We start from the raw sequence: 23,386 nt of genomic DNA, 5'->3' as shown, positions 1-23,386 counted from the left end.
TAATTTCTGGTACGAACTATTGAACCCCTTAAGTGGCTCCCGCTTCTAGATCTTCGCATCGATCCGCCTAACTTAGCCTAGCTAAGCCCCATCGCTTACAGTTTACAGGAAATCCTTCTCAACTCAGCGAATCATCGGACGATGCGCGCGTGTCCCAGTCTTTATTCACTTCTTTGCAATTTGACACATCGTCGACGCACATCAACGGCGCTTGACAGACTTGAATATCCTCTCGTCAAAACCACCGGATTTCCATTAACCCGCTTATCCGTTGAAACGCCGTAATCGAATGATGAGCTTGAATCGCCGGAAAGGGATCACACTCGTTGATGGATCGAACCACAACATGGGAGGTCTTGCAATCTGAATGGATACAACCCACGCATTTTGAAGTCGTGTGCGAAAGCCAGTGGCCAGTTGCAGTAGCAGTTCGTCGCATCCCTTGAACAAAGCACTTGTTCCCGGGGCAAACTTGTCGGCCATGTCGCTTTACAACCCCACCACTATCCTGGTGGCATTACTGCTACTGTACATCTCCTCCTTTATCCTCTTCGCCTTCGTACGTGTTGCCACCGGAATTTCCATTCAACGAATCGGTTACTTTTCTCTGCGCCGAATTTCATACGCACCACGAGATGGCGTCCAGATCGACATCAGGGGCTTGGGACTCTCTTTACATCGACCCTCGTTCTCCCAGCCGACGTGGGTGCGACTCCGTTTGACCGATCTCAAAGTCACCATCGATTCAAAACAATTGAAAAATAATAGAAACGACGGCACCCATGCAAGTAACTCCTCATCCTCGTCCGCCGCGGCGTCTCAGAATAATTCTCCGGAGGTTCCGCAACATGCGACTTTTGGCGCACCGAAAAGCTCTAAACGGAGCGAGACTTGGAAACGGCTTACGAGGTTGAAGGAACGGATCAAACGGTTGCATAGTTATATACACTGGCTAGCTATGATTGACGTCCACGCCGCCAACACAACCCTGTCCTTTGTCGATGCTGGTTATATACAAGTTGGATCCTTGACGTTGGCGGTTGATACTCGGAGAAATATGGTGGACCGCGGTCGATTATTTCGTCATAAGAAAGAGCATTCGCAGGAATCGAGCCCGGCCGAATGGATTATGAATGTTAGGAATATCTTGCTTGCGGTCGACGGACGAGAGCCGTTGGAGTTGTTGGATAATTTCCAGGTGAATATCCATGGTCACCTCTATCGTGACCTCGAGGGACTTAGGGACACGTCCGTTGCCGTCAAGATTGGTCGACTGCACTTCCCCTACGACGATCTAATGACACTCAGCCAGCGGATTCGTCTAAGTCGGAAGTCGCATTCAAGACAAGATACATTCAGCGAAACCGAGGATGAAATATCATTCGCCGATTTCGTGGAAGAACTGGATAAGCCTGGATCAAGGGAGGAAGCCATTGTACAGACCGTTGCTGACTCAAAGGAATTTGTCAGTTCGATATTACGAGGAATCGAAGAAATCCAGGTTGCGCTGAGCTTCTTCCGGATTTCAAGGTCGTTCCAACCGTCTTTGAAAGAGCAGAAAGAAATGCAGCTAAATCTGGTCACCCATGAAATCGGTATCGATCTTCATCGCATGGACCCGAACTCTCCGGCTCATCGAATGTACTTTCAACAACGCGATGTGGCCCATCAAGCTTTACTAGCTGCCATATCGGTATCTGTGAGCATGGAAGATGGTTCCGGGACAGCGGATAGGCTTCTCTACATACCCATGGCTACAACAACTATCAAGACAACTCTGCCTTCGAAAACTGTGAGCTTCTCGGACAAACACGATGCCTCAGAGCGCAACAGCAATGTATTATTTGCCAACTTCGTCATAACATCTCCTTCCCTAGATATGGAGCCTCGCCATGTCTCCCAAGTCCTTCGACTAGCAGAAGCGAAGAAATCATCTCCCCGACGCAAGAAGCGAGACAATCACCGTATCATATCGCGCTTGCTCCCTAAAGCTAAAATCAACTTCTCGGTGCAGGAACCGGTCGTACGTTTCGTGCTCCCCATACCCAAAGAAGCTCCCGTCGACGGCGGCGATTACAACCTCCTTATATCATCCATCTCATCCGTGTCGCTGGACATTGAATCTTTTCATTCCGCCGAAGCTGGCTTTCATTATTCCCTCTCATCAACATACCGTGTTGCTTCGCACCAGCTTTATTATCAGACACCTGCCGGAATCAAACACAACTTGCTACAGACACAGGACATGGAACTGCGTGTGCATTTGAACGCAACTCCTGAAGTCTGCGTCTTTGTGTCGGGAAGTCTCAACTCCTTCTCGGTCCATATGGTAAATCCGGACGTCAATCGGGGCATCAAACAAGTCATTGAACAGATTCGGGCTCAAATGAAGCCGAGGAATCGCATGTCAACTTCAAACACGGAGCAGAAGTCCAGTTTCCTGCGCCGTCTTCCCCCCTGGCTGATGCGAGTACAGTTTGAGGCCAACGAATTGACTTTCGAGGTTGCTGGTCCCCCTCCTGGTTCATCAAAGACAAATCGCGGAGTCGCCCTCCATCTGGATTCTTGGACCGCAGACTACCGGGCTCAGAAGCTTGAGCTTACTAGATCCTCTACCCGAAGGCGAACGTCTAGTCATTCTCACACTGCTACTCTTGGAGATGATCCTCCGTTCCGTTTCCCTCCCACTTCGCCTCCACGAAGGACCGGCAATGGACATGCCGATGGACGAAGGCTAGCTATACACATTCGAGGATTGGAAGGCTTTGTAATTGAATCCGAGGATTACATGGAGCCGGAGTCTTTCCTTTCGCTACCTCGGTGCGAAGTTGCATTGACTACTCACAGTGACCTTCAAGGTCCCATTTTCCACATCAACTCTAGTGTCAAGGCTATTTTCCTTGAATTCTCCCTGTATCGGACCTATTCACTGGGAGTGGCGGTGAATGTCCTCTCAGAAACATTCATGCAATCTCCTGCTACGACACCCTATACTTCTCAATCTATGGATTTCTCGGCTTCGATACCTCCACCACCACGATCACTGTCGCAGCGCTCAGAGCTTACCACAGTTGACGTTCGTGTTGGACTTGTACGAGTTAAAGGTATCATGCCTAATGACCCACGTTTGATGTTGCAGCTATATACTGTGGCAGCCGGCAGTCATCGTTGGTCAGCTCCTTTCTTCAGATGCCAGCTTGCTCGTTTACATGTTGCGGCGCCCAAAGTTCAGAATGTGTGGGCACGAATACTCTCGATGAATACTGTCCGAGTCGATTTGCGAGAATCCAAACGTCGGCACGGCGAGGAACTGCGAGACGAACGTTCTGTTGATGTTTCGGCAGACTGGATCCGGATTGGTGTTCCGCATCACTTGATTATGCACCGGGTTTTCGACAATTTCACCGTGACTTTCAAGGCGTTAAAGACCTTATATCAACGATTCAAGACAAACTCGGATATAGATGTTCTTGAGAAGGAGCCAGAGGGACCAAAAATCGTACCGCGAATATCGCTGCGCAGTAAAACACTCGCATTCCAGCTAGAAGACGATGCATTTGAATGGAAGCTTGGATGCATATATCGTGCGGGACTCGTGGAACAACGGCACCGTCTCGCTCGAGAGGAAGCGTTTCGATTGAAGACTCAGAAAATTCGGGAAGCAGAAAATAGACGAACTCCATCACGGTTTCGTGCGCAATCTGCGCATCCAGAATCTCGTTTGGGACGACGGAGTGATGATCGGAGACGAAGTGCGAGTATAGGCCCGCGGGAATCTCGGCGATCGTTCGAGGACGATGCCGATAAATATGGATGTGCTCGGTACAGGACTGATGGCGCTGCGAGTATTTCATCATCCTCAAAGGTGTCTGAGAAAGAAGCATGGGCTCGTTTACAGGAATACAATGCTCGAACTTGGAAGTCGAAGATCGATGCAGCCATACAATTCCAATCAAAGTCTATCAGGGAATTACGGAATATCTTTGCCGGTGCCGATCAACCGCCAGAGGACGTCGAAGATGATGAGCCAATTCTCGCGATTCCTAATCGTCCTGCACTTATGTCGGCTCTGATCGGGGATGTGCATCTAGTTATTGATAAGCCATCTTTTCCGATCGAGGAATATTCACGGTTCCTGCATAGAATCGGCAAAGGCATGCCCGTTGATATGAAGTTCTCCCTATTGATACCTATGAGTATTCATCTTGACATGGGCGAAGCCAGGGTCACGCTTCGTGACTACCCTCTAGATTTGCTCCATATTCCTTCATTACGTTCGGGCCAGTCGTCCCGAGTGCCAAGTTGGTCTCTACAGACTGATTTTGTCATTGCAGAAGAATACCGCACACGTGAATCGACACGAGACGTGCAAGTTTGTGTCGTTCCTCCGAGTAAACTTGCCGACGGCCAAATGAGCGAAGGCTTTTATGTCACTGTACGGCGGACCATCGCTCCAGTCAAGACATACTCCGAGCCGACATTTGACATCAACACAAGCCTTCCGACAAGTATTACTTGGTGCATGTCTTACCAGCCCGTCATACAGGATATGATGAAGATCATTGAAGGATTTACAAAGCCTGAAATTGATCCGTCGGAACGAGTCGGATTCTGGGACAAGATCAGGTTGAGCTTCCACTCTCGAATCAAAGTACGATGGAAAGGTGACGGGGATGTTCATCTACGGTTGAAAGGATCTCGTGACCCGTATATCATTACCGGATTTGGAGCCGGGTTTGTGATGTGCTGGCGAAAAGATGTTCAGTGGGATATTCACCCTACAGACGACCCTAAAGAATTCATGACCGTCACCAGTGGTGAATATGTACTTGCAGTGCCGGATTACAGCCATGAGGCACGTTATTCGTACGAGCATGCATTGGAAAGTAACAAAAATCAACCATCCACTGGCCAAGCAAAGAACGCTGCCCATTTTAAGAAGGTGATGATGAAGTTGTCGGGTAGCGTCAAGTGGCTAGCAGGACTGGTGTTTGAGCGTAACGCGGATACTGGTCGATCATTTGATTTCAAATCACATTACGATGTGGTCTTGAGAAATCCCCATTATATTGATGAAGTGCAGAGAAAGGTAAGTCCTTAGAGGTGCGCTTTTTGCCTGAGAATCGAAACTAACTGATGTTGAACAGGATTACGACGCGTATCGTGGCTTCCGAAGCAATCACATCCATCTCTCCGTGGCAGTTATGGCTCCAAATAGTGCGGATCAGACCACACCAAACTATAACACCGTTCACCTCACCCCTCGGCTCTTTACTCATTTCTTCAACTGGTGGTCTCTATTTTCTGGGGTCATGTCACTTCCTGTCCGACAGGGTCCTCTTTGGCCTGGCATCACAAAAACAAGTAAGAAGTTCGGTCGTCACTTGGCTACCGTCAAATATAAGCTTTTGCTCTCACCTCTTTTTGCCTCGCATATCTACAAGCATAAAGATGCCGAGGAATATGGAGACGACGTGGTCACTGCTACTGGCATCAAAGTGCGCCTGGCCAATTTCAAATTCGACCTCCATCAGAGACGTGAGCGTGTACAGACCCCGATCAAAGGCCGTCTCAAGCAAATGAAATCTAGTGCCATGCGTATCAATCGGGCGGAACTGGACTTCGAGGCAGCTGACTTTAGGGCTGTTTCCGCTAGTATTGAAGGGACTGCATTAGATGATATTCTGGAAGACCAAGGCAACATCGTCGAGTCATTTCAACAACCTGTTCCTGCTGTTGATGTGTCGCGCTTTAATATCCCAGACCGAGACTATACCTGGATTGATATGGATGATTTTGTTGAATTGGACTGGATACTTCCTCAAGAGTCACAACCCAAGACTAAGATCTTGCCTCTTGCATATACGCCACGTTTTACATATTTTCGGCAGACTGATCACGGAAACGCGCCAGTTTTGGAAAATGGAATCAATCAATTCGGTGATGAACCGACGCATGAATGTGTGATGTCTCAGGGGAATGACCCATGGCAGGTGCAGATGGATCTTATCAAGGACCGTCTAGCGAATCTCGATATACAAGCGAAAAACCATGAGCTGCAACTCAGTGAGCATGAGCTTCAACTTGTCAAAGAAGGAGAAGATAATCCCGACTTGAAAGTGAAACATGAACTGCTCGTTCGTCAAGCAGAGGCTTTGGATAGGCGACGCAAGTTCCTTAACGCAGGGCTTCAGCGTCTAGAGAGGCTTTGTCTCGGACAAGAATCTGCCAACGACGCGCGAAGCCATGATGATCGAGGCAGCGAAGAATCATCATCTAGGACTGATAATGGATCCGAAAGCGACAAAGATGATCCTGCAATGGATACAAGTTATGAGGTTCCGGACCTGGATTCAGCCAATGACTTTAACAATCGCTTCACAATTCACAATCCTCAAGTTAAATGGAACAATGCTTTGCGAGATATTATGGTGAGGTATGGTCATCAAGTCAGCCAAAGGCGAGGATTTGTGTACTACATGTCACAACAAGCAGTCAAATTCATTTCGGATATTGTATCCGAGCAGAATAAGAACAATCGCCGACGAAGGGGATTGTTTGACGAGTCACCTACTCGCGAGGAGGAGGGAGAAAATGAGGATGATGAATACGTTCAGGACCGTATTGAACAGCTTTTGCATGACGCTAAAAGATACGTAAATGCGGATGATCCATCATCTACTTCTGCACCGGCTACTGAGCACACTCGTTCTCGCTCGGCTGATTTCAGTGATCATATATCGTCAGAGTTTACTCCTCAGCATAGTTACCATCTCCGTCTTATCGCGCCTCAGATTCAATTGCAAAGCGACAAGAACCCACGTTCTGTGACACTAGTGACTGCAAAGAGTATGACACTTGAAGTATTGTCTATCATGGACAAACGTCGAGTTAGCGATGACGTTAGCGGATTAGTCCAACGCCGGTTTTCCTTGGACATGGATGGTGCTCAATTTTTCGTCGCGACACAAAAGAACCTCAAAGCTCATTTGCAATTCTACGCGGGCAACAAGTATGGCAATGCACCCGGTTCAGCCTGGCCGCCTTGGCTCACTTTGGAAGCCATGTTTGATTTTGAGCTCCTCCCGTTCGGCTTTTCTAGAATTATTCAACGCACTTCGGCGAGTCTTCGATATGAGAAATTCAACAATCTTCGCCTCAAGTATAATGATGAGGTATCGCAAAACGAGGGTGACGCTGCGCAGTATCACGACACTACCAATGGACGTGTGGATCAAGTTTGGGTAGACTTTCCCAATGTCAGGGCTATCTGCGATTCTACCGAATACTATTCGATATATATCATTGTCCTGGATTTGTTGTTATACAACGAACCTCTGGAAAAGGTCAGAAGCGAAAAGTTGGAGAAGATCATGTTTGCTTCAGATTTCAGCGATCTACGGGGCGCGCCGGAGACTGTGTCCAGACTGCAAGAACGTATTCGCCAACTTGAAGAGATCAAGGAGCACTTCCAGATACAAGCCAATAGCCTTGATCCTCGGGGTTGGCAGGATAGAATCATCCTTGAAAGGGATTTGGCCAATTGCGAGGAAGAGTTGTTCTTCATCATGAAGGCAATCACAACTTCTCAGAGAAGGACGGATGAACGGGCTCTATCTCAATCTAGTGCTTCAATGCGATGGTGCATATCAGCTTCTGACGTTGTGTGGCACTTGATGAGAGACAGGAACGAGCCATTGGTGGAGTTTCAGTTACGCAATGCCTCATACGAGCGAACAGACTATACGGACGGATCCAACCATAATTTGATTGAGGTCCAACGTTTGTACGCGCTAAATCTGCTAGAGAACGCTATCTATCCGCAAATGATTGTTCCGTATATGGACCACAAGAGTCGTACTGAGATGAGCGGCGATATGATGCTTCGTGTGCAGTGGTACATGTTGGAAGCTGTTGCTGGTATACCGGTATTGGACCAGTTTGAGGTGAATTTGTTTCCACTCAAAGTTCAACTAGAGCGAGAATTAGGAAAGAAACTGTTCGAGTATATCTTCCCGGGCGTTGGATCCAACGCGTTCGAGAATGGTGGCTTCTCCCCGTTTATGGTCAAGCACATCAAACCCATGGACGAGGATGAGGACGAAGAAGCCAATGAAAGCGGGGCTGGAACTCCTGATTTTGTTTCCACGCCGCGTAGCCAGGGTAGTACATCGAATGGAGAAGACACACAGAATCTTACAGGAGCCGGTTCTATTGAGTTGAGGCTGCAACCCACGATGACACTTCCTGACAATAGTCGCAAACAAGCTCATGCAGCACGTCCAAACCGTCTCAAGGTGCCGCCGCTAACTCGATTCAATAAGAAAGATACCCAACGCCTGTCCCCGACGGATACATCAGGTCCTACTCTTCGCCCGGCTACTCATCATGGTATTAGTAAAAAGAAGTCCGCGGAGAGCTTGCGAGCTTTGACAAGAACATCCACTGAGAAGTCGCTCGGAGCGGCATCGACTGCATCTGGCAGCACGGGCGAAAGCAAACGATTCACACTTGGGAAAGGTTCGAAGAAAGAACAAACCGACGATCTGACTCAAATGATGTCGCGTGCGTCTAATTATATGATCCTCGCGCATGTCAAGATCAACGATGTTGTGCTTTGCTTGAGTTACAAAGGCAGAGGAGATCGCAACATTGAAGACGTACACGATTTTGTGTTCCGTTTACCCGTTCTCGAATACCGCAACAAGACATGGTCGAATCTTGAACTTGCGTTGCGCCTGAAGAAAGATGTCATCAAAGCATTGATCTCGCACGCGCCGGCAATCCTAGGCAACAAATTCTCCCATCCCCGTCCCAACAAACAACAACAGCAACGATTAAGGGAGCTAGCATCTTCTTCTCAAATGCTGCCTGCATCCGACACCGCTCTTAACAGCAGCAGCGTCAACCTGGCATCCACGGCACAGAGTGTGAGTAGTCGAGACTCGGCCAGCAGCAATCGAAACCATCTCGTCTCTACTTCTGCCTCTTCCTCCTCTGGCCACATTCAAGGCGGGCCCTCGTCATTGTCACAATCAAACAGCTCGGGGACCTATCCCCTCAAAAAATCCGTTTCGTACTCGTCGTCGAGCAACCTCAGTTTTTCCCGCGAGCCTAGTATTATGATTAATGATTCTCCTGTGACGAGAGACGATAGTTCGATTATTTCATCCAAGCGAGACTTGCAAGAAGGGCGCCCGCGGACTGCGCATAGCATTGGCGGGTTCTCGCAGGATGATAGGTATGTATTTCCTTTTTTTGTTTGAAAGCCTATTACTAACATTGTTATCAATAGTTCTAGGAGGAGTATTCGAAGTCTCGGTCGCAAGCTCCTTCATCGTCACGCCACGAATGATTGATCTCGTCAAAATCCATAAATAATACATATACACGACATAGACACAACCGAATACTCAATCGAAAACGATTGACTCACCTCGTCAAATATTTATGCCTATGCATACTTTCCCCTTATATCAAATCCATGTACTCCCCGGCGTTCCATTTCTTCCCGCCTTCAACCTATATACTTCAAGTGTATTTTGTTTGCATGTACATGACCTTGTTTTCTTTATATGGCATGTGTAACGGCCTAAGGCGCATGGTATATGCCCCTTATTTTTTATTCTTTATGTTCTTCATTTTGGGATACCTTTTCTCATTGGCACAGCTTGTGTTAGTTGTTTATTTGCTGGAGTGGACGCCTCTCTGCTTGCGCTGTATTGATTAGCTCAGCTAAGGGGTTAGGAATTTGGTAGACGGGACATATAGACAGGTTTTTTTCTTTTTCTATAAAATTCTGATAATGTAGTTACATTTATCTAATCGATTCCTATAGAGTTGGTTTAACTCTGGTAAATAAAACTTCAAAACGCTTGAATGACTTAGATCGAATACCTAAATAGATAAAACAAAAGTTTTGAGACAAATAGCAATTTCCGTGGTATCCATCCGTCCGTCCGCTCGTTGCATAAAATCGACTCCCTTCCAAGATCGAGGTCTTGTCAAAAGATGAAACCAATACAATAAAAAGAATGGAAAAAAACTGAAAATATAACTCCGCGCATACGGGCCCCATGGCTAGTAGCCATACCTAGGTATCTCCAAATATGTATATATGAAAGTGGTGAAAAGCGTTCTTGTAAAGGATATCGATGTATAATGTGTAAGTATAAGAGGGATACACAGGATGAAGTGTAGATGGACGCGAGGATAAGGATAATGCTGATTATCCCTGCTATTGCTATTGCTTTTCGAGGTCTCGACTGGGATCGGGGGTATTATCGGACTTATTATCATTATTGGTGGCTATTTCATGATCGTGACGAGATGCGCTTCTTTCAAGCCCACCGGCGCCTATAGTACCTTCTTCGGCAGTCACGGTGCCTACGAAATTCTCATCGTCGCCGGCAGGGGCTCTGGTGGTGTGGTCTGCGGGAATGTTCTCATTGTCCTGGGCGGACCCCGGTTCCTCTGCTATGGATGATTCTCTCTCTGGTGAAAGCTGTTTTTCGCGAGCGGTAAATGGTAAAATGCGTGCTTGGAATGAGTTCATGCGTGTGCGTGGATTGGCTGTGATGTCGTCTGTAAAGGGCTCTCCGCCGTCGTGTTGCTGTACAAGGTGCCATGTTTCCTTTTCGTGACGCAGTTCGGCTTGGACCCAGGGGAAAGTGATGAGGGTCCAGAGACCGGCCCAGGCGAATGGTAGTGACCAACCGAGCTGTTTATCCGGTTAGTTATTTTGCTCATGGAAGATGTCTTGAGGCGCATGGAACGTACGGTATAGGCCACATTAATCGGGGTAGTAAAGATAATGGCCGTAATGGCAGCCGCCGCAACTAAAGATCCACCAGCCCAGAAACAGTTCATTTCAAAAAGCATGCGCCGAAAATACGGGCTTGACAAGTACCGTCTTCGAAGGGCGTAGCGGTAGCTCTGGCCACCGCCTCCGTCCACGGCAACAATATCTTCGACGAGCACATAAAGGGCGGTAGGCATTACGGAGCCTTGAGGAGTCGAGGAAATTCGGAACGGAGCTTTGTGGCCGGACATGCGAAGAATGTCGAGGGTAAGGTGGACGCCACCAAAGTAGAACATGACGGTAGGAAGAGGCATGGCCAGGAGGCGAACTGGAAAGATCAGTAAGTAACTTGCAGCATGGTGATGTGAGGATATATAAAAAAGCATACTGTATGGGATGGTTGGGACGGTTCCACTATAAAATCATTAGTCTATGCAAGTACTGGGTTCGAGAAATGAAGCACTTACACAATCAATTCCACCGCCAGGATCAACCACACGATGGTGAAGTTGATTTGAAAAAAGTCAAGCTGGTCATATCAGCAGTGAATCCTCCGATTAAGACGAGGTCATAACTCACCCATGATTTGCGTGCATTGAGCGGTCTAGCCCGTGACTTGCTTCGCATCAAATTATACAATCGGAAGAAATATTCAAAGACGGAGACACCTCCCAACGCGGCCGTACTGATGGAGAAGACCAAATTCAACGACAGACTTGTTCCATATCGAAGCGCATAGTATAAAACGAGCGGTTGTATTAATGTATCGATAATGAACAGCGTCCAGAAGAAAGCAATGGAGCGTTTTCGCTGGCGTAGAGAGTAGGGCAACGGGGGAGGGCCGTCGGTGGTGGTCTCAACGGCGTCCGCCATGTGGCAACGATCGAATCAAGGGCAGTACTGATATCGATTGCTCTGATCGAACTTGAGTATATTTGAATGAACTCGACACCGGATTTAGCCGTTGGGTTTCTTGTTTATTCGATGAAAGCCAGGGCTGCGGTCATGATGATAGTGGTTGGTGGTGTATGTCTCGGCGCCAGTCTGAAAGCGAAGCCGCCTTTTGTTCCGGAGAAAATGCGACGGGAAATGGATCACTGACGAGTCAACAGTTGGCATACGTATTCGTAGGTTGTCGTGGTCTGATGGAGAAATGGAGATTTGATGGCAGTGGCAGCGCAGAGGAATAATTCAAGTGCCAAGCCGGGGATGCGATCATATGAACGTGACATCATCCTATTCTCAGCATTTAGTCCAGGATTCATACACCTATTGAGCGACTGCGATTCTTGTCCTCCCTGACTACTCTGTACGCAGCAGAAAAAAAGGCTGAATCAGCGTCATAGATCGCTTCGGGATCTGTCGTTTCTCCCTTTTTTTACGTCAAGAAGAGAAAAGGCCGTCGCATGTCGGCCGTAGCAGACACCGACCGGGCCATTATCTATCCGTGGGCCTCCGACACTGTCTTACTAAGGGTCTTAATCAGCCAACACGTAAGGCCTTATAAACCTAGGGGTTGGCATTGCACATAGCAACTGAAGAGAACTTAGAGAAGGAAGTGCTGATGGGGTCAACAAAATAGGAGGAGTTGGTATTCTTGTCAAATCGCAGAAGAAAAATATTAACCCTAACCCTAGTCAGACGTGCTTCATCATGTGATGTTAATCATAACGATCACGTGATGATAACCACTAACTGACTTAGTTGGTTAGTTAGTTACTCCGTAGTTAACTTAGTTAACTTAACTACACCGTACTATGTAACTAGTTACTTAACTAGTTAAGTTAGTGGTTACCTTATTGCTGTTGGAAGTATTCCCATCCAGATTAGGTTTAGCGTACCGACTATCGCTTATATAGGGGCTTCACGCCCGACCAGTAGAATAGTAGAATTTACTCCTGTGTGCTTCCATGCCATGTCTCTCAATTGCCTGAGGCCCTGAATGACGAACCGCCACGTGACCTAGCAAGCCCTACACGATGTCTTTCTCAGAGCTCTATTGGACTTACGAGGCTTGTTTCATGAATTACAAGACCCGAATACAAATGGATTGAGTACATGCGGTAGTGAATGTATCAGGTTTACAACCTGCCACTAGCTGTCTTACCATAGTCTAATTATGCCTCCTGGAATTTATACCACCCTCCGAAAAGTTCTACTATAGAATTTTAACGAGACAAGACAATCCAAAATCAACATGGCCTCCTCACTTTCTCGCCTCTCACCTGAGATACTGACCATCATCCTTCAGCATGCACCAGATCTCTCATCAGTCTATAAGTTCATCTGTGCATCTGCAAGCGCGAACGCGGCATTCAAACTCAGCCCAGCTCGTATCTTAGACACCGTGGTGGAACACTCCATTCCAGAGTTCAAGCATCTATCACGCATGGCTGCAGTCCTCGGCTCGTTCTCGGCGTCATCAACATACCCGACTTTTGCAAATTTGGGTCGATAAGTACAACACCGATCTACCAAAGGATGTACTTACTACAACGCCAGCATATTTTGCTTTTGTAAATGGCACGCCGGTTCGTCGATATCTCGTACTCACGGCCTACCGTATAGAGATTCTGCAGCATATATGCTTCGTCTCTCTTCTCCAGAATATTCATGAAGTAATATGGCCTGTTGCATCTACAAACTCTCTCAAGTCTATTAAAAAAAAAAAAAAAAAAAAAAAAAGGTTCATCCATTCGAGCAGTCCAAGGATAACATCCCCTTTTACGCGGCTGCCTGGTGGCCTTCTTCAGGGATTGGAAAAAAAGCGCATTATGAGAGCAGCCTGGAAACTGATGATTTACTGGAATACCCGGACCGCCTCTTCTGGCCTTACGAATGAATATGACTATATGTTTTCACAGTATAGTGCAAAATTCAGCAGATCAGCGCATGCATTGAACCAGATTTGGCAAGACTGACAAAGTTGTCGAGTTTGACGAATTTGGTGCGTTTGAGAAGCTGGAAAAACAGAAGATCCATAGAACTGTCTCATGAAGCCGAAGAGATGAAGCGCATACTCGCAGCTGCCCATGAGGTTTTGAGTTGTACAGCTTCTCAAGGTATTCCATTTGCATCCTTCACCTATCAGGATTTTCCTAAATTCCGGATCGAAAAATGGGCATCTTCCACTATTTTCAAGGATACTTCGCATTGGGGACTAGAAGAGCCTAAGCCTGTGCAACAAGTGCTCGAGGGTTTGCATAACGGGCAGGCACGCTACTGGTTAGATACAATAAACAGTGGCTACAGATTATTGTATTGGTATTTTTGGTTTAAAACCTGGCGTCCAGATTCTGAACCGAAGCCGCACTGCAATGGTTATCAGTTCCCGGACCACCTCATTCTCTGTATCTGGGACTACAAGCGGCAAGGTTACTTTGGACTTGCATATATGAAGCGCAACTTCCTGGATACGAGCTTACGACGATTAAGAAACTTTGAGAGCCCTCTTTTTACCAACTCACTGTTACCTGACCGATGGTGCAAGATATTCAGAAAAGAGTTGTGTGGGCCATCTAGATGGGAAATGCTATTGCATCCAGAGAGCATGGACATTCAAATCCCGGACTGGTACTGCATTCCATTGAGTCCGGCGCTCGATATTGATATTTGGCGCCAATGTATATCGTGTCGCCCTTATACGATAATAAGGAGTTTATGATAGAGTATAGCTGGAGGAATAGTATGAGTCTTTTGTATAGGCCCTTTACCAACGCTGTTCTAACCCGCCCGGCGTACATGGAAATGCAGGTGGCCAGATGCTTACTTTATCAAATCATCAAAGCCTTGAAAGACTGAACATAACTGACGGCGTGATACCATGTATTTTATATATGACTTGAAGTGGCCGAAATGCAAGTCAACAATCAGACTATTATTAGAATACAGGCATATAGGCAGTGTTCACGTAGTCAATATTACTATCAATGGATTCAATGCGTTCATGGCAAGTACCGAAAATCCGATCCCAAAGGCGTGTCTGCTTCCCGTAGTTGTGGCTCTTTCTCCATCCCTTCCGATGATGCAGATCATGGTCCTCTATGACGATCTCAGCACTCAGAATTGATAGCAGCCAACTCAACGTTGAAGGGGAAGTTAGATGGATGCGGAGTCCACTGTGACCGAATACTTCCGTGAAGGCGATATACTGATGACATACCCACCAGTCATAGAAACCCATTGGCAGACCCATCGCTTTTAGACTGATATATGTAAGAAATGGTATAACAGCCATGTCGAAGAATTCTTGTTCGTGATCGGCATAAGCTGATAGTAATGGATTGGGATGTTTGGTCAAGTGGTGAGTGCGATGGAACTTCCAAAGTGGATTGATATCATGCATGGCACGGTGATACCAATAGAACCAGAAATCAAGTACAATGCCATAAAGACCAATCTCCAAGGGAAGCCACCATATCCATCCGTTCAATGAAGTCAGGGGCTGTTGGGATTTGTTATATGTTAAGAAGACAGCCATGATCAGACGCGAGCCGGTGGTCTTGTAGAGTGATGCTGCTACTCGATGCACCGCGACGTCTGGGACGCCATCTCGCTCATGTTTATCGCCGTCTAGGAATCCGTACCGATGTGCTAGACGTCGAAGGATGTGCGTTTGTCGGATTATGATCGCGTTGAACGCGAAGAAATAGAGGTTGAAGGTAGCAAATTTACCAAGTCCGTCCGGATTGACGAATGTGACCCAAACTTGGTGTATAACAAGTGGTATCGAGGCATAAAACAGCACCCACATGTGTAATGACCAGGGTGGTAGGTATGGCACTTTGTCCTCCTTGGAGTGCACCGGAACATCCAAGTCAAGGCAGACATGGTGAACATTAAGCAGCTCTAATAACCAATGTGTGATGGTCCATTGATCTCGATTGGCTCGACGCCACGTCGACTTCATCGAATCTTTGGAGGGTGATTCATGGGTACTCATCTTGTGGTTTGTATCTGTTTTTCGAGACCGTTCGCTCTTGTCATTTCTCTTAGTACCATTTTTGCTCTAAGAAATGCTGGTGCTTAAATATATATGTAGTAATCAGTCGGGGCTATATGATTCTCGCTTGAATATGACGAAGAGACGTAGTAGTGACCTCGGCCGCTCAACAAAATCCCTGCAATACCTAAGAAGTCCATGTGAAAGGACGGAAATGCAGATCGAAGGTGTCGTTTGTGATGACGACAATGCGTACAGCTGATTGCACTGAGTATTCTGCTTTACTTTGGCCCAATCAATGGCTGTATCGTTCATCTGAATCCGAGGCATCTATTATTCAAGCACTTCCCCACGTCCCAACAAATCCACCCGACGATCCTCGATATATGGGGTTGGCGCATTATAATTTGCTCTAATCTGATAACTACTCCGTACTGCGTAGATGATGATATTTAGTTTATATAGTGGATATCCCTGCACATGATTTACATTCAGCCGAGGTTGATGGAGTAGTTAAAAGTAGTGAGCGTTGTTGACTGTCTGTTAACGCTTGAATTGAGGAGCTAAATTCCTATCGATATAGACTAGAGAAGTCAAACCTTACTCTCATTGGTTCTGCCATTGTCTGAGGCTATTCTACTCAGCAAAGTTGCTTTATGCTTTAGGGCTTCGGAAGTATTGACGGTTAGGACTATCTTAGAACAACGCCACATTCATTGTTGGCAAAATAGTGTAGAGGACTCCTACTTTACAATAGAATCTAAGCAGGCCTGCAGACCGAAGATGTCCGAGAAAGACATCTCCCACCTTTACTGTACTTAGAAGAGAAGAAGAATGACAACAAGGATCAAGGATTCCATATATCTTTGCATACATAATTTGATACGTTGAGATATACCGCTAAAGGTTGCTACGTACAATCCAACAGATCTAGCGTCAATGTAAGGTCATGTGATTTATGCGTCTGAGTAACTGAGATAAATGAGCTCATAGCCAAAATAGGTAACTGGATGGAGTTTTTTTTTTTTTTTTTTTTTTAAGCACCACCAGTAGCCACTTCCATAAAGAGTTTCTCACGCTAAGATAAACTGGTTAGTCACCAGTTGGAGCGACAGACAGGTATCAGAAACTTACCTTTAGGAAGACAGACAGGATAACACCAAGCGCACCAGCAACAATAAGGAGAATGTACCTAAAGGAGAAATGTCAGCCATCCACTTGCTCTTTAATTTTCCTGAGAAATACAAATAAACCATCCAGGGCAACGTACACATCATCGATAGCTTTGACAATAATATCGAGAGCCGCGGTCTGTTGCGCCTTTGGCAGCGATTTAAAGAATTCGCTCGCAGTGCCGCCAATGACATTCTTGATGGCGTCTAAATGAGCGTCCGGAAGCAACTTCATGAGACCGTGTGTGGACTTGTTAACGAAGATAGCACCAGCAATGCCCAGGCCCAAGACAATGCCCCCTAGTTGAGCTTTGTTAAGGAATTAGTTGTGCGTTGTAACATAGCAAGGGCAGACTGAGGAGTTAACTTACAAACCATCATGAATCCCAGGGCCCATGGTATCTCCATCTTCTTCACCTTAGCTTGAACCACGCTGTATCCGGCCTGGTTGAAAGCACCAACCCCGAGTGCCATGAGAGAGGTGTATCCATAGATGGCGCTAGCAGAGGTGTCGGTCTTGACGATATCTATAGATGGCAGTCAGGACAAAAGCGCCTGGAATTAGATCAAATCCGCAAGCAACTTACACATCAGTGAAGCAGCGATAAGCTCGCAAATGGAACCGAAGAGGTACCATGGAAGATAGTAACCGAACTTTGACATCATGTGGCCGTTTAAGATGATGGTAAAAATAAGAACTATCACGAAAGGAAGAATACGCAGTGATGCATGAACAGCCGTATCACCCTACGGCAATGTAAGTATAAATATATTCGAGACAGAGTTTAAAATCCTCACCTGAGTAAATTGGAAGAACAAGGGGATGTAATACACTGAGATAAACAACCCACTGCTGGCAGAGGCTAGGGATAATTAGCGTCGAAGGGGAAGGGCAAGGTCTAAGTTCCGGTTCGGTACTTACTGTTGAGAATAAAAAGCAGCAACAGTGAGCGCCTCTTCAGAAAGTGGACTGGGAACAGTCTATTCTGGTCGTTGCAGAGGATGTAGAAAGATTGCTGGATGCCGAACAGGATGAATAGAACACCAGAGACGATGAAAAGCGCAATCGACTGACCGCTGCGCCAAGCCCAATCCACTCCTCCAAAGTCAATACCCATGATCAAAGTCGCCAGTGCACCGATGAATAGGACAATGCCGACCCAGTCGATGTTCCTGGCTTTTTCCTTGGCGGTGGCATTGGGAAGGGGCTCGAACGAGGGCAGAAGAAAAACATAGACCGGCGCAAACACACCGCCTATAACAAGATTGATGTAGAAGGCCTGATTGGGAGGGGTTAGCAGATATGAATTTGTACCATGTAGTGGTAGAGTTGCTGTAAACATACCCAACGCCAAGTCGCAGAGCTCTCAGCGAATGCCCCTCCAATGGCAGGGCCAGTGGCAGTTCCAATACCCCATGAGACGGCGCTAGATGAAGAGAAAATATAATCAGCATTATTATAGAGGATTAAACTTCTGGTTACCACTTACGTCAATCCAATATAGAACGGACGTTCAGATACGGTCGTATTGACCGACAGTTGGGTCAAGACGCCGAAGTACATACCACTTCCCTAGGTCTGGTGTTAATGGGAGCTCTTATGTGTCAGAAAAGCGCACGATCAAACTTACTCCAGCGCCAGCTATGGCTCTTCCTACAATCATGGCATTCATATTCGGAGCGGCCCCGCAAAGAGCCGAGCCTGCCATGAACAGGATAACGCACTGTGGTGAGAGTATCAGTAACCTGCCTTTTATAGCGTATCTATTCTAAACACTCTGCACGTACCCCAATATAGAGCCATTTGGCATTGTAAGTGGCATAGGCTTTAGACCAAGGTAGCACAAGTGCAGATGAACAGAGGGAGAATCTTCGAAAATGTTTAGGAAAGTTGTTCAAATAATGGGGCTGGAAGTCAGTGCCTACCCGACAGAAAGCCAGGCTATCTGATTAGATTCTTGGAATTGCTCTAGAATAGCCTGTGAGTTTTATATTATTAGACGAGATTCCAGCTGAATAAGAGGGAACGGAATAAGTACCGGTTGAATGTTAGCAACAATGGTGTTGTCGAGGGCGAAGAGCATATGACTTGAGAGAATAGCAGTCACAACCAAGATCCACTACTCACATGTTAGCAGTTCTATAGCATGTAGAAAAATAGGTATCAGACTTGGCTTTACTTGCCTGGAATCCAGTAATAGTTCTAACTTCTTTCTTCGGCTCCTCGTCTGACATACCACGACTCTTCTCGCTGATCTGCGAACTTAAACTCGGGGTTTGCGCATCTGCCATCATGCCCACGGCGCCAGACTTATTTTCACCTCCGTTAAAGCAGACTGCCATTGTGATTTGACTGTGCGGTGTTGGTGCTGATCAATTGAGGTTATTCTGAGGCACAAACCGTTGCTGTCTGGCCAAGACAGGACTCAGGAGAAGGTGATGGTGGACGTTTCGAAGCCTTCTGGCAAGGGAGGATTTTTATAACCCTATAAGAACCCATTGAAGGAAGGATCTAGTCAGGCTGCGTTAAGTAAGCATTGGAAGGGATCGGAATTGTTCTGGATTATGACTAATGTTACTACATTGACTACCAACTCTACATGATGGGATGAGGACAGGCGGTTGCCATGTCTCGAGAGAACTAAATATCTGGGATACCGGTGAGATACCGTCCGTCCCGAACTGGTCTAACAATTATTGAATGAGCTGAATGATGGGATCCCCTGCTGGGATACCGACGGGATACGGGATCGGCCCGCTGTAGCTTAAGTTCTACAGAATCATCCAGACCCTTTTCTCGTCTAATCCTTTATCTCCCGGAGCAAGGCAAATCGGCTAATACGCCATCCCAGCACGGGAATAGATTATGTAGATGGTGTTCTCGTCATCACTTTTTTTTTGACGATTATAAGCGCATATTCAATCTCTAATGCAGCATTATCAATCGTTTCTCGTCTCCTATGACGAGCAATAGTTCGGAAGATCTCCCATGATCATTCATCGTGTCACTTTTTCCAATATCCCCAAACCGGAGGACATCGACGTCCTCCTGGCTGAATATTGCCGCCTAGCCCAGGAGGCACAAGAGGATATGCATTTTTTCTTGCCCACCGACCCATGTTACGATTGATAACCTGTTTTCATTTGGTATTGAGAATTCAGAACCCTATGTCCTTTCGGTCCAAGCCGGTCTCACACTACCGGATGCACGAACAAAAGGCTACACGTTGGCCGTCAAGACGACTTTTCGCAATTTCGATGATATGAACCTTTATGTTATGAGCTGACCTCATTGATGTGGTTCGGGCAAAGCCCTCACCAGAGAATCTGTATCGTTTTCACTCGCTTCTGCACCCAGGATGCTAGACCGCAGCCTGGCAGTTCGAAGTTATTTTTAGACGTTGAAGGTTCATTCTGATTGGTTGATTTGCCTTCTAACGGGGTGTCTATGGCTATACGGATATTCGGCGCCGAACAGCCCAGCGTGAGCGTTCCCCTTTTCTATATAAACTCGCATATACGACGAAATCTTGTTTGTCCTTTCCCATTCCTTTCCTCATGTTGTGTTTTTTATTCAAATATGCCTTATGGTGAGCATTAGGCGGGACTAACCCGTAACATTTTACGATCATGAGTGCGAAGCACATAAGCGTCTGAAGTCCGTTGCTCCACCGAGAGGGGAGAGTGATGTGTTTACTGCTTATTTTGAGGACGAGCTTGGAACTGCCGCCTAGAACTGAATAGGCTACGCGGCGTCGACTCGAGCTGTGGAATATTTGGTCTATCATTCTTATGTTAGCTATTGAGATTATGACTGTTATAGAGCAGCTTTTGAGCCTCCCTTGTCCTTTCTTCTCTCCTTAAGATGCCAAATAGGACGCATGTGTGCAAGCAGATTTTTGACAAGCCTAGGATAAATTCACCGTGCGCTGAAAGTACCATGAGTTTTCTTATATTTGTAGCTCCCACGGCCACTTGTGAAATTTATCAATTAGAATTCTGTTGGACAAACGCAGTCTTTTTTGTTCTTCTCCTTTGAGTATCTGGAACCATGGGAAAACCTCTTGAGTCACCCCAGTTTCGCCATGCCGCCTTCTTTATATTGCACGCGCCTATATAGAGCCCTTTTTGAACGTTGGTTCTGGAAAGCCCATTCCTAAAAACAACCTTGAGACCTATATTGAAGCGTACATCCCACACAGATGTTGCCATTAGCATCCGAGACTAGTAACCTAACATACTTTGGAGGGGGCAATAATTGAGCAAACGGAAGCCGAAATCAAGAGGAAAAACAATATAAACACTTTCAGATCCAATTAAACCCTCCAGGAGTCTGTAACAACCGCGCGGCCTGACAAATCCAATTCTCCTCGGCATTTTTCTCCCAATACGCGCATGCATTATCCGCCACTCGCGAGGCCAGATTCGAGCTTGCATGCCATAGTTCATCACTGTCAGGCAGTGCGAATTGCAGATCGGCCAACGAAAGAAGACTGCTGACCTGCGCACACAGTTTGATTTGGAGGTGAGAATCCATGCTACCACCGTATGAGAGCAGGGTGTCATGGACTCGGCAGCATCGGCACACTTTGTATAGGGCTAAGGCGAACCGCTTGGCTTCCTCAATTCCGAGCCAGATGTACACACCGGGCAGTGAGTCGGCATTGAATTGGGCGAGCATTGATGGATAGAATAACATCTCTCGCTTCCGACAGCAGTCCACTAGGGCGACAAGAAGCTGAGAGGGAATTTCGGAAAGTTGGTGCGTCAGTTGGAGGTCTAATTGTTTCCCATTCCCTTTTATAAGGGCGAAAGTGATGTGTAGGAGTATTCCCTGGTATGTTGCCATTGGCCACGGGGAGAGGGATCCAGGGGACATCTCATGCTGGTTTGACACATCCCATTTATCCTATCGGAGGGATATACATCAGTGAATAGGGAACATTGACACTGGAAAACAAGACAGCGGATTCAGGGCACGACAGAAGGTTTGCTATGGGACTCACCCTTTGTTGATGGATCAACAAGGTCAGTTCAGAGTGCAGATCCATCGCTGCAAGCTGGGCATTGTTTTCTCCTGTTAACCACAGACCCATCATCACGACAGACTGAACGAGGAGGGTTGGTTCACGGTCTACATCAAACGTCGCGCGGTGAAGAAACGGCCAGTTTGGATGAAATTTCTCGAAGTAGGCCTGGATATACGGTAACATTCTACATGGGCTTCTCTCGATTGAGTCCGAGTTGCGTATCAGATTCGAGGAAGCATATGCAGTATACTGATAGTTGGGCTCTCCGAGGGTTCCGGGGGTCGTACTGATGGTAGGACTGCGTTGTTGCTCTACTTTGGGGCGCGGAGAAGACCGTGCAAATGAGCATTGAATGCCTTTTCCTAGACAAGTTTCACAGGGCACCTTTCCGTCGCACCTTGACCTTCGCGAGCGACAGTAATTGCAGGCTCGGATTGCACGGCCTGAGTGTAATTCTCTGTTCTTATGGCGGATGCGGACATGCTGACGAAGAGTATCACTGCTGTCGAGTTAGTATCCATTCGATAATCCAGTATCTGTTTTTGGTTTCATAAGATTGAGATGGATGTTTGATGTTTTCATTTTCTTTTCTTTCTCCATTCTTTTTGCGAGGCTGCGCGGGTGATGACCGAGAAACTTACTTCCGAGCAAAGACTCGATCACAAAAGGGACATTCAAAAGATTCTGGCTGAAAATGGCGCCGTGCGTGTCGGGTCAGATGTTCTTTGCGCCGATAGCGCAAGCCACAACCCGGAAAGTGACATTGAAATGATGTCTCCCGTGCACTCATTGCAAGAAGCGACCAATTTGATTTATTTTTCTTTATTCTCCGAAGTTGTCTTGTGCCAAATTAGGGGTTAAGCAGCCAGCGAGTAGAGAGTGTATGCAATCAAGTAGCGGCGCTACAGAGAGAGGCGATTCCGTGGTCTGCGACATCAGATGATGGGATAGCGCTGGAATAACGATGGGATAGCGACGGGCAGCGGAGACATGGTGGGATGACGGATGGATGGGATGAAGCGATAATAAGAAATGGGACAATCGTGCCAAGCCGCCCTTTCAGCAGCGCTCCCGGGTGTTAGTGCTCACCGGCCAAAACGTACATTTTCACTATACACATCAAAATGAAGAATATATTCAAAATCCGAATTAAAAAATCAAGACATTGGCGCAAGGATTTGACGCGCCATATCGCCGCTTGTTGGCATGCGTCAATGGTCAAACTGCACTTCAGAATCATCCAGCTACGAATCGCATATTAACGGATGATCAAGAACGCGTTTATACACTCGATGACAGTAAGAGATTCTTGAGAAGATAGGCTAGAAATCCCTTTTGATGTTTTTAGGTATGCTGTGACCACTGCTTCCTTTTTCCCCTGTCCAACAATAAATCCAGTCTCGTCGAAGTTGTAAAGATTCGCGGGGGTAATTTTGAGGTC

The 23,386-nt window shown here is 46.7% G+C and overlaps 5 protein-coding genes across 5 annotated transcripts, besides 4 other annotated features; 1 reads left to right on the top strand and 4 right to left on the bottom strand.

The window, feature by feature from the left end:
- Positions 1 to 481: 481 nt before the first annotated feature.
- On the top strand, positions 482 to 10,695 carry TSTA_062950 (uncharacterized protein; the record flags this gene model as incomplete). Its single annotated transcript, XM_002340154.1, has 3 exons — positions 482 to 5,089; positions 5,148 to 9,241; positions 9,296 to 10,695. 3 exons carry the CDS (start codon positions 482 to 484, stop codon positions 9,357 to 9,359), a joined length of 8,766 nt encoding a protein of 2,921 aa, XP_002340195.1. The 3' UTR covers positions 9,360 to 10,695.
- On the bottom strand, positions 9,313 to 12,186 carry TSTA_062940 (uncharacterized protein). The gene is made up of 5 exons (XM_002340153.1): positions 11,381 to 12,186; positions 11,269 to 11,330; positions 11,190 to 11,215; positions 10,780 to 11,129; positions 9,313 to 10,720 (listed from the first exon to the last, which is right to left on the bottom strand). Exons 1-5 carry the CDS (start codon positions 11,672 to 11,674, stop codon positions 10,244 to 10,246), a joined length of 1,209 nt encoding a protein of 402 aa, XP_002340194.1. The 5' UTR covers positions 11,675 to 12,186; the 3' UTR covers positions 9,313 to 10,243.
- Positions 12,187 to 12,501: 315 nt separating this feature from the next.
- Positions 12,502 to 12,590: a microsatellite.
- An 871-nt stretch (positions 12,591 to 13,461) lies between these two features.
- Positions 13,462 to 13,486: a microsatellite.
- A 1,195-nt stretch (positions 13,487 to 14,681) lies between these two features.
- TSTA_062930 (uncharacterized protein) lies at positions 14,682 to 15,743 on the bottom strand (the record flags this gene model as incomplete). The annotated part of the gene is made up of 2 exons (XM_002340152.1): positions 14,682 to 14,859; positions 14,968 to 15,743. The coding sequence occupies 2 exons, from the start codon at positions 15,741 to 15,743 to the stop codon at positions 14,682 to 14,684; spliced, it is 954 nt and encodes a 317-aa protein (XP_002340193.1).
- A 1,016-nt stretch (positions 15,744 to 16,759) lies between these two features.
- Positions 16,760 to 16,781: a microsatellite.
- TSTA_062920 (efflux pump antibiotic resistance protein, putative) lies at positions 16,780 to 19,258 on the bottom strand (the record flags this gene model as incomplete). The annotated part of the gene is made up of 14 exons (XM_002340151.1): positions 16,780 to 16,821; positions 16,878 to 16,935; positions 17,014 to 17,224; positions 17,287 to 17,442; positions 17,503 to 17,662; positions 17,714 to 17,778; positions 17,838 to 18,195; positions 18,261 to 18,342; positions 18,406 to 18,488; positions 18,547 to 18,639; positions 18,704 to 18,785; positions 18,842 to 18,894; positions 18,955 to 19,035; positions 19,124 to 19,258. 14 exons carry the CDS (start codon positions 19,256 to 19,258, stop codon positions 16,780 to 16,782), a joined length of 1,659 nt encoding a protein of 552 aa, XP_002340192.1.
- Positions 19,259 to 21,148: 1,890 nt separating this feature from the next.
- TSTA_062910 (C6 and C2H2 transcription factor, putative) lies at positions 21,149 to 22,868 on the bottom strand. The gene is made up of 3 exons (XM_002340150.1): positions 22,587 to 22,868; positions 21,922 to 22,444; positions 21,149 to 21,824 (listed from the first exon to the last, which is right to left on the bottom strand). Exons 1-3 carry the CDS (start codon positions 22,733 to 22,735, stop codon positions 21,222 to 21,224), a joined length of 1,275 nt encoding a protein of 424 aa, XP_002340191.1. The 5' UTR covers positions 22,736 to 22,868; the 3' UTR covers positions 21,149 to 21,221.
- A 353-nt stretch (positions 22,869 to 23,221) lies between these two features.
- Positions 23,222 to 23,386: part of a mobile genetic element that runs on past the window's edge.

Source organism: Talaromyces stipitatus, genomic scaffold (assembly GCF_000003125.1).
Source record: "Talaromyces stipitatus ATCC 10500 scf_1105507295523 genomic scaffold, whole genome shotgun sequence".
Classification (NCBI taxonomy): Eukaryota; Fungi; Ascomycota; class Eurotiomycetes; order Eurotiales; family Trichocomaceae; genus Talaromyces; species Talaromyces stipitatus.
Note: the sequence above shows the minus strand (reverse complement) of the source record. Positions and strands in the feature narration are given on the sequence as shown.

Excerpts from the sequence above, each read along its gene's own strand:
- TSTA_062910 (XM_002340150.1), bottom strand. The coding sequence starts at position 22,735 with ATGAGTGCACGGGAGACATCATTTCAATGTCACTTTCCGGGTTGTGGC. Across the intron at positions 22,445-22,586 it reads GATCGAGTCTTTGCTCGGAA|TGATACTCTTCGTCAGCATG; the intron begins GTAAGTTTCTCG and ends ACTCGACAGCAG. Across the intron at positions 21,825-21,921 it reads TGTTGATCCATCAACAAAGG|GATAAATGGGATGTGTCAAA; the intron begins GTGAGTCCCATA and ends TCCCTCCGATAG.
- TSTA_062940 (XM_002340153.1), bottom strand. The coding sequence starts at position 11,674 with ATGGCGGACGCCGTTGAGACCACCACCGACGGCCCTCCCCCGTTGCCC. Across the intron at positions 11,331-11,380 it reads TCAATGCACGCAAATCATGG|CTTGACTTTTTTCAAATCAA; the intron begins GTGAGTTATGAC and ends TGATATGACCAG. Across the intron at positions 11,130-11,189 it reads CGTCCCAACCATCCCATACA|TTCGCCTCCTGGCCATGCCT; the intron begins GTATGCTTTTTT and ends TGATCTTTCCAG.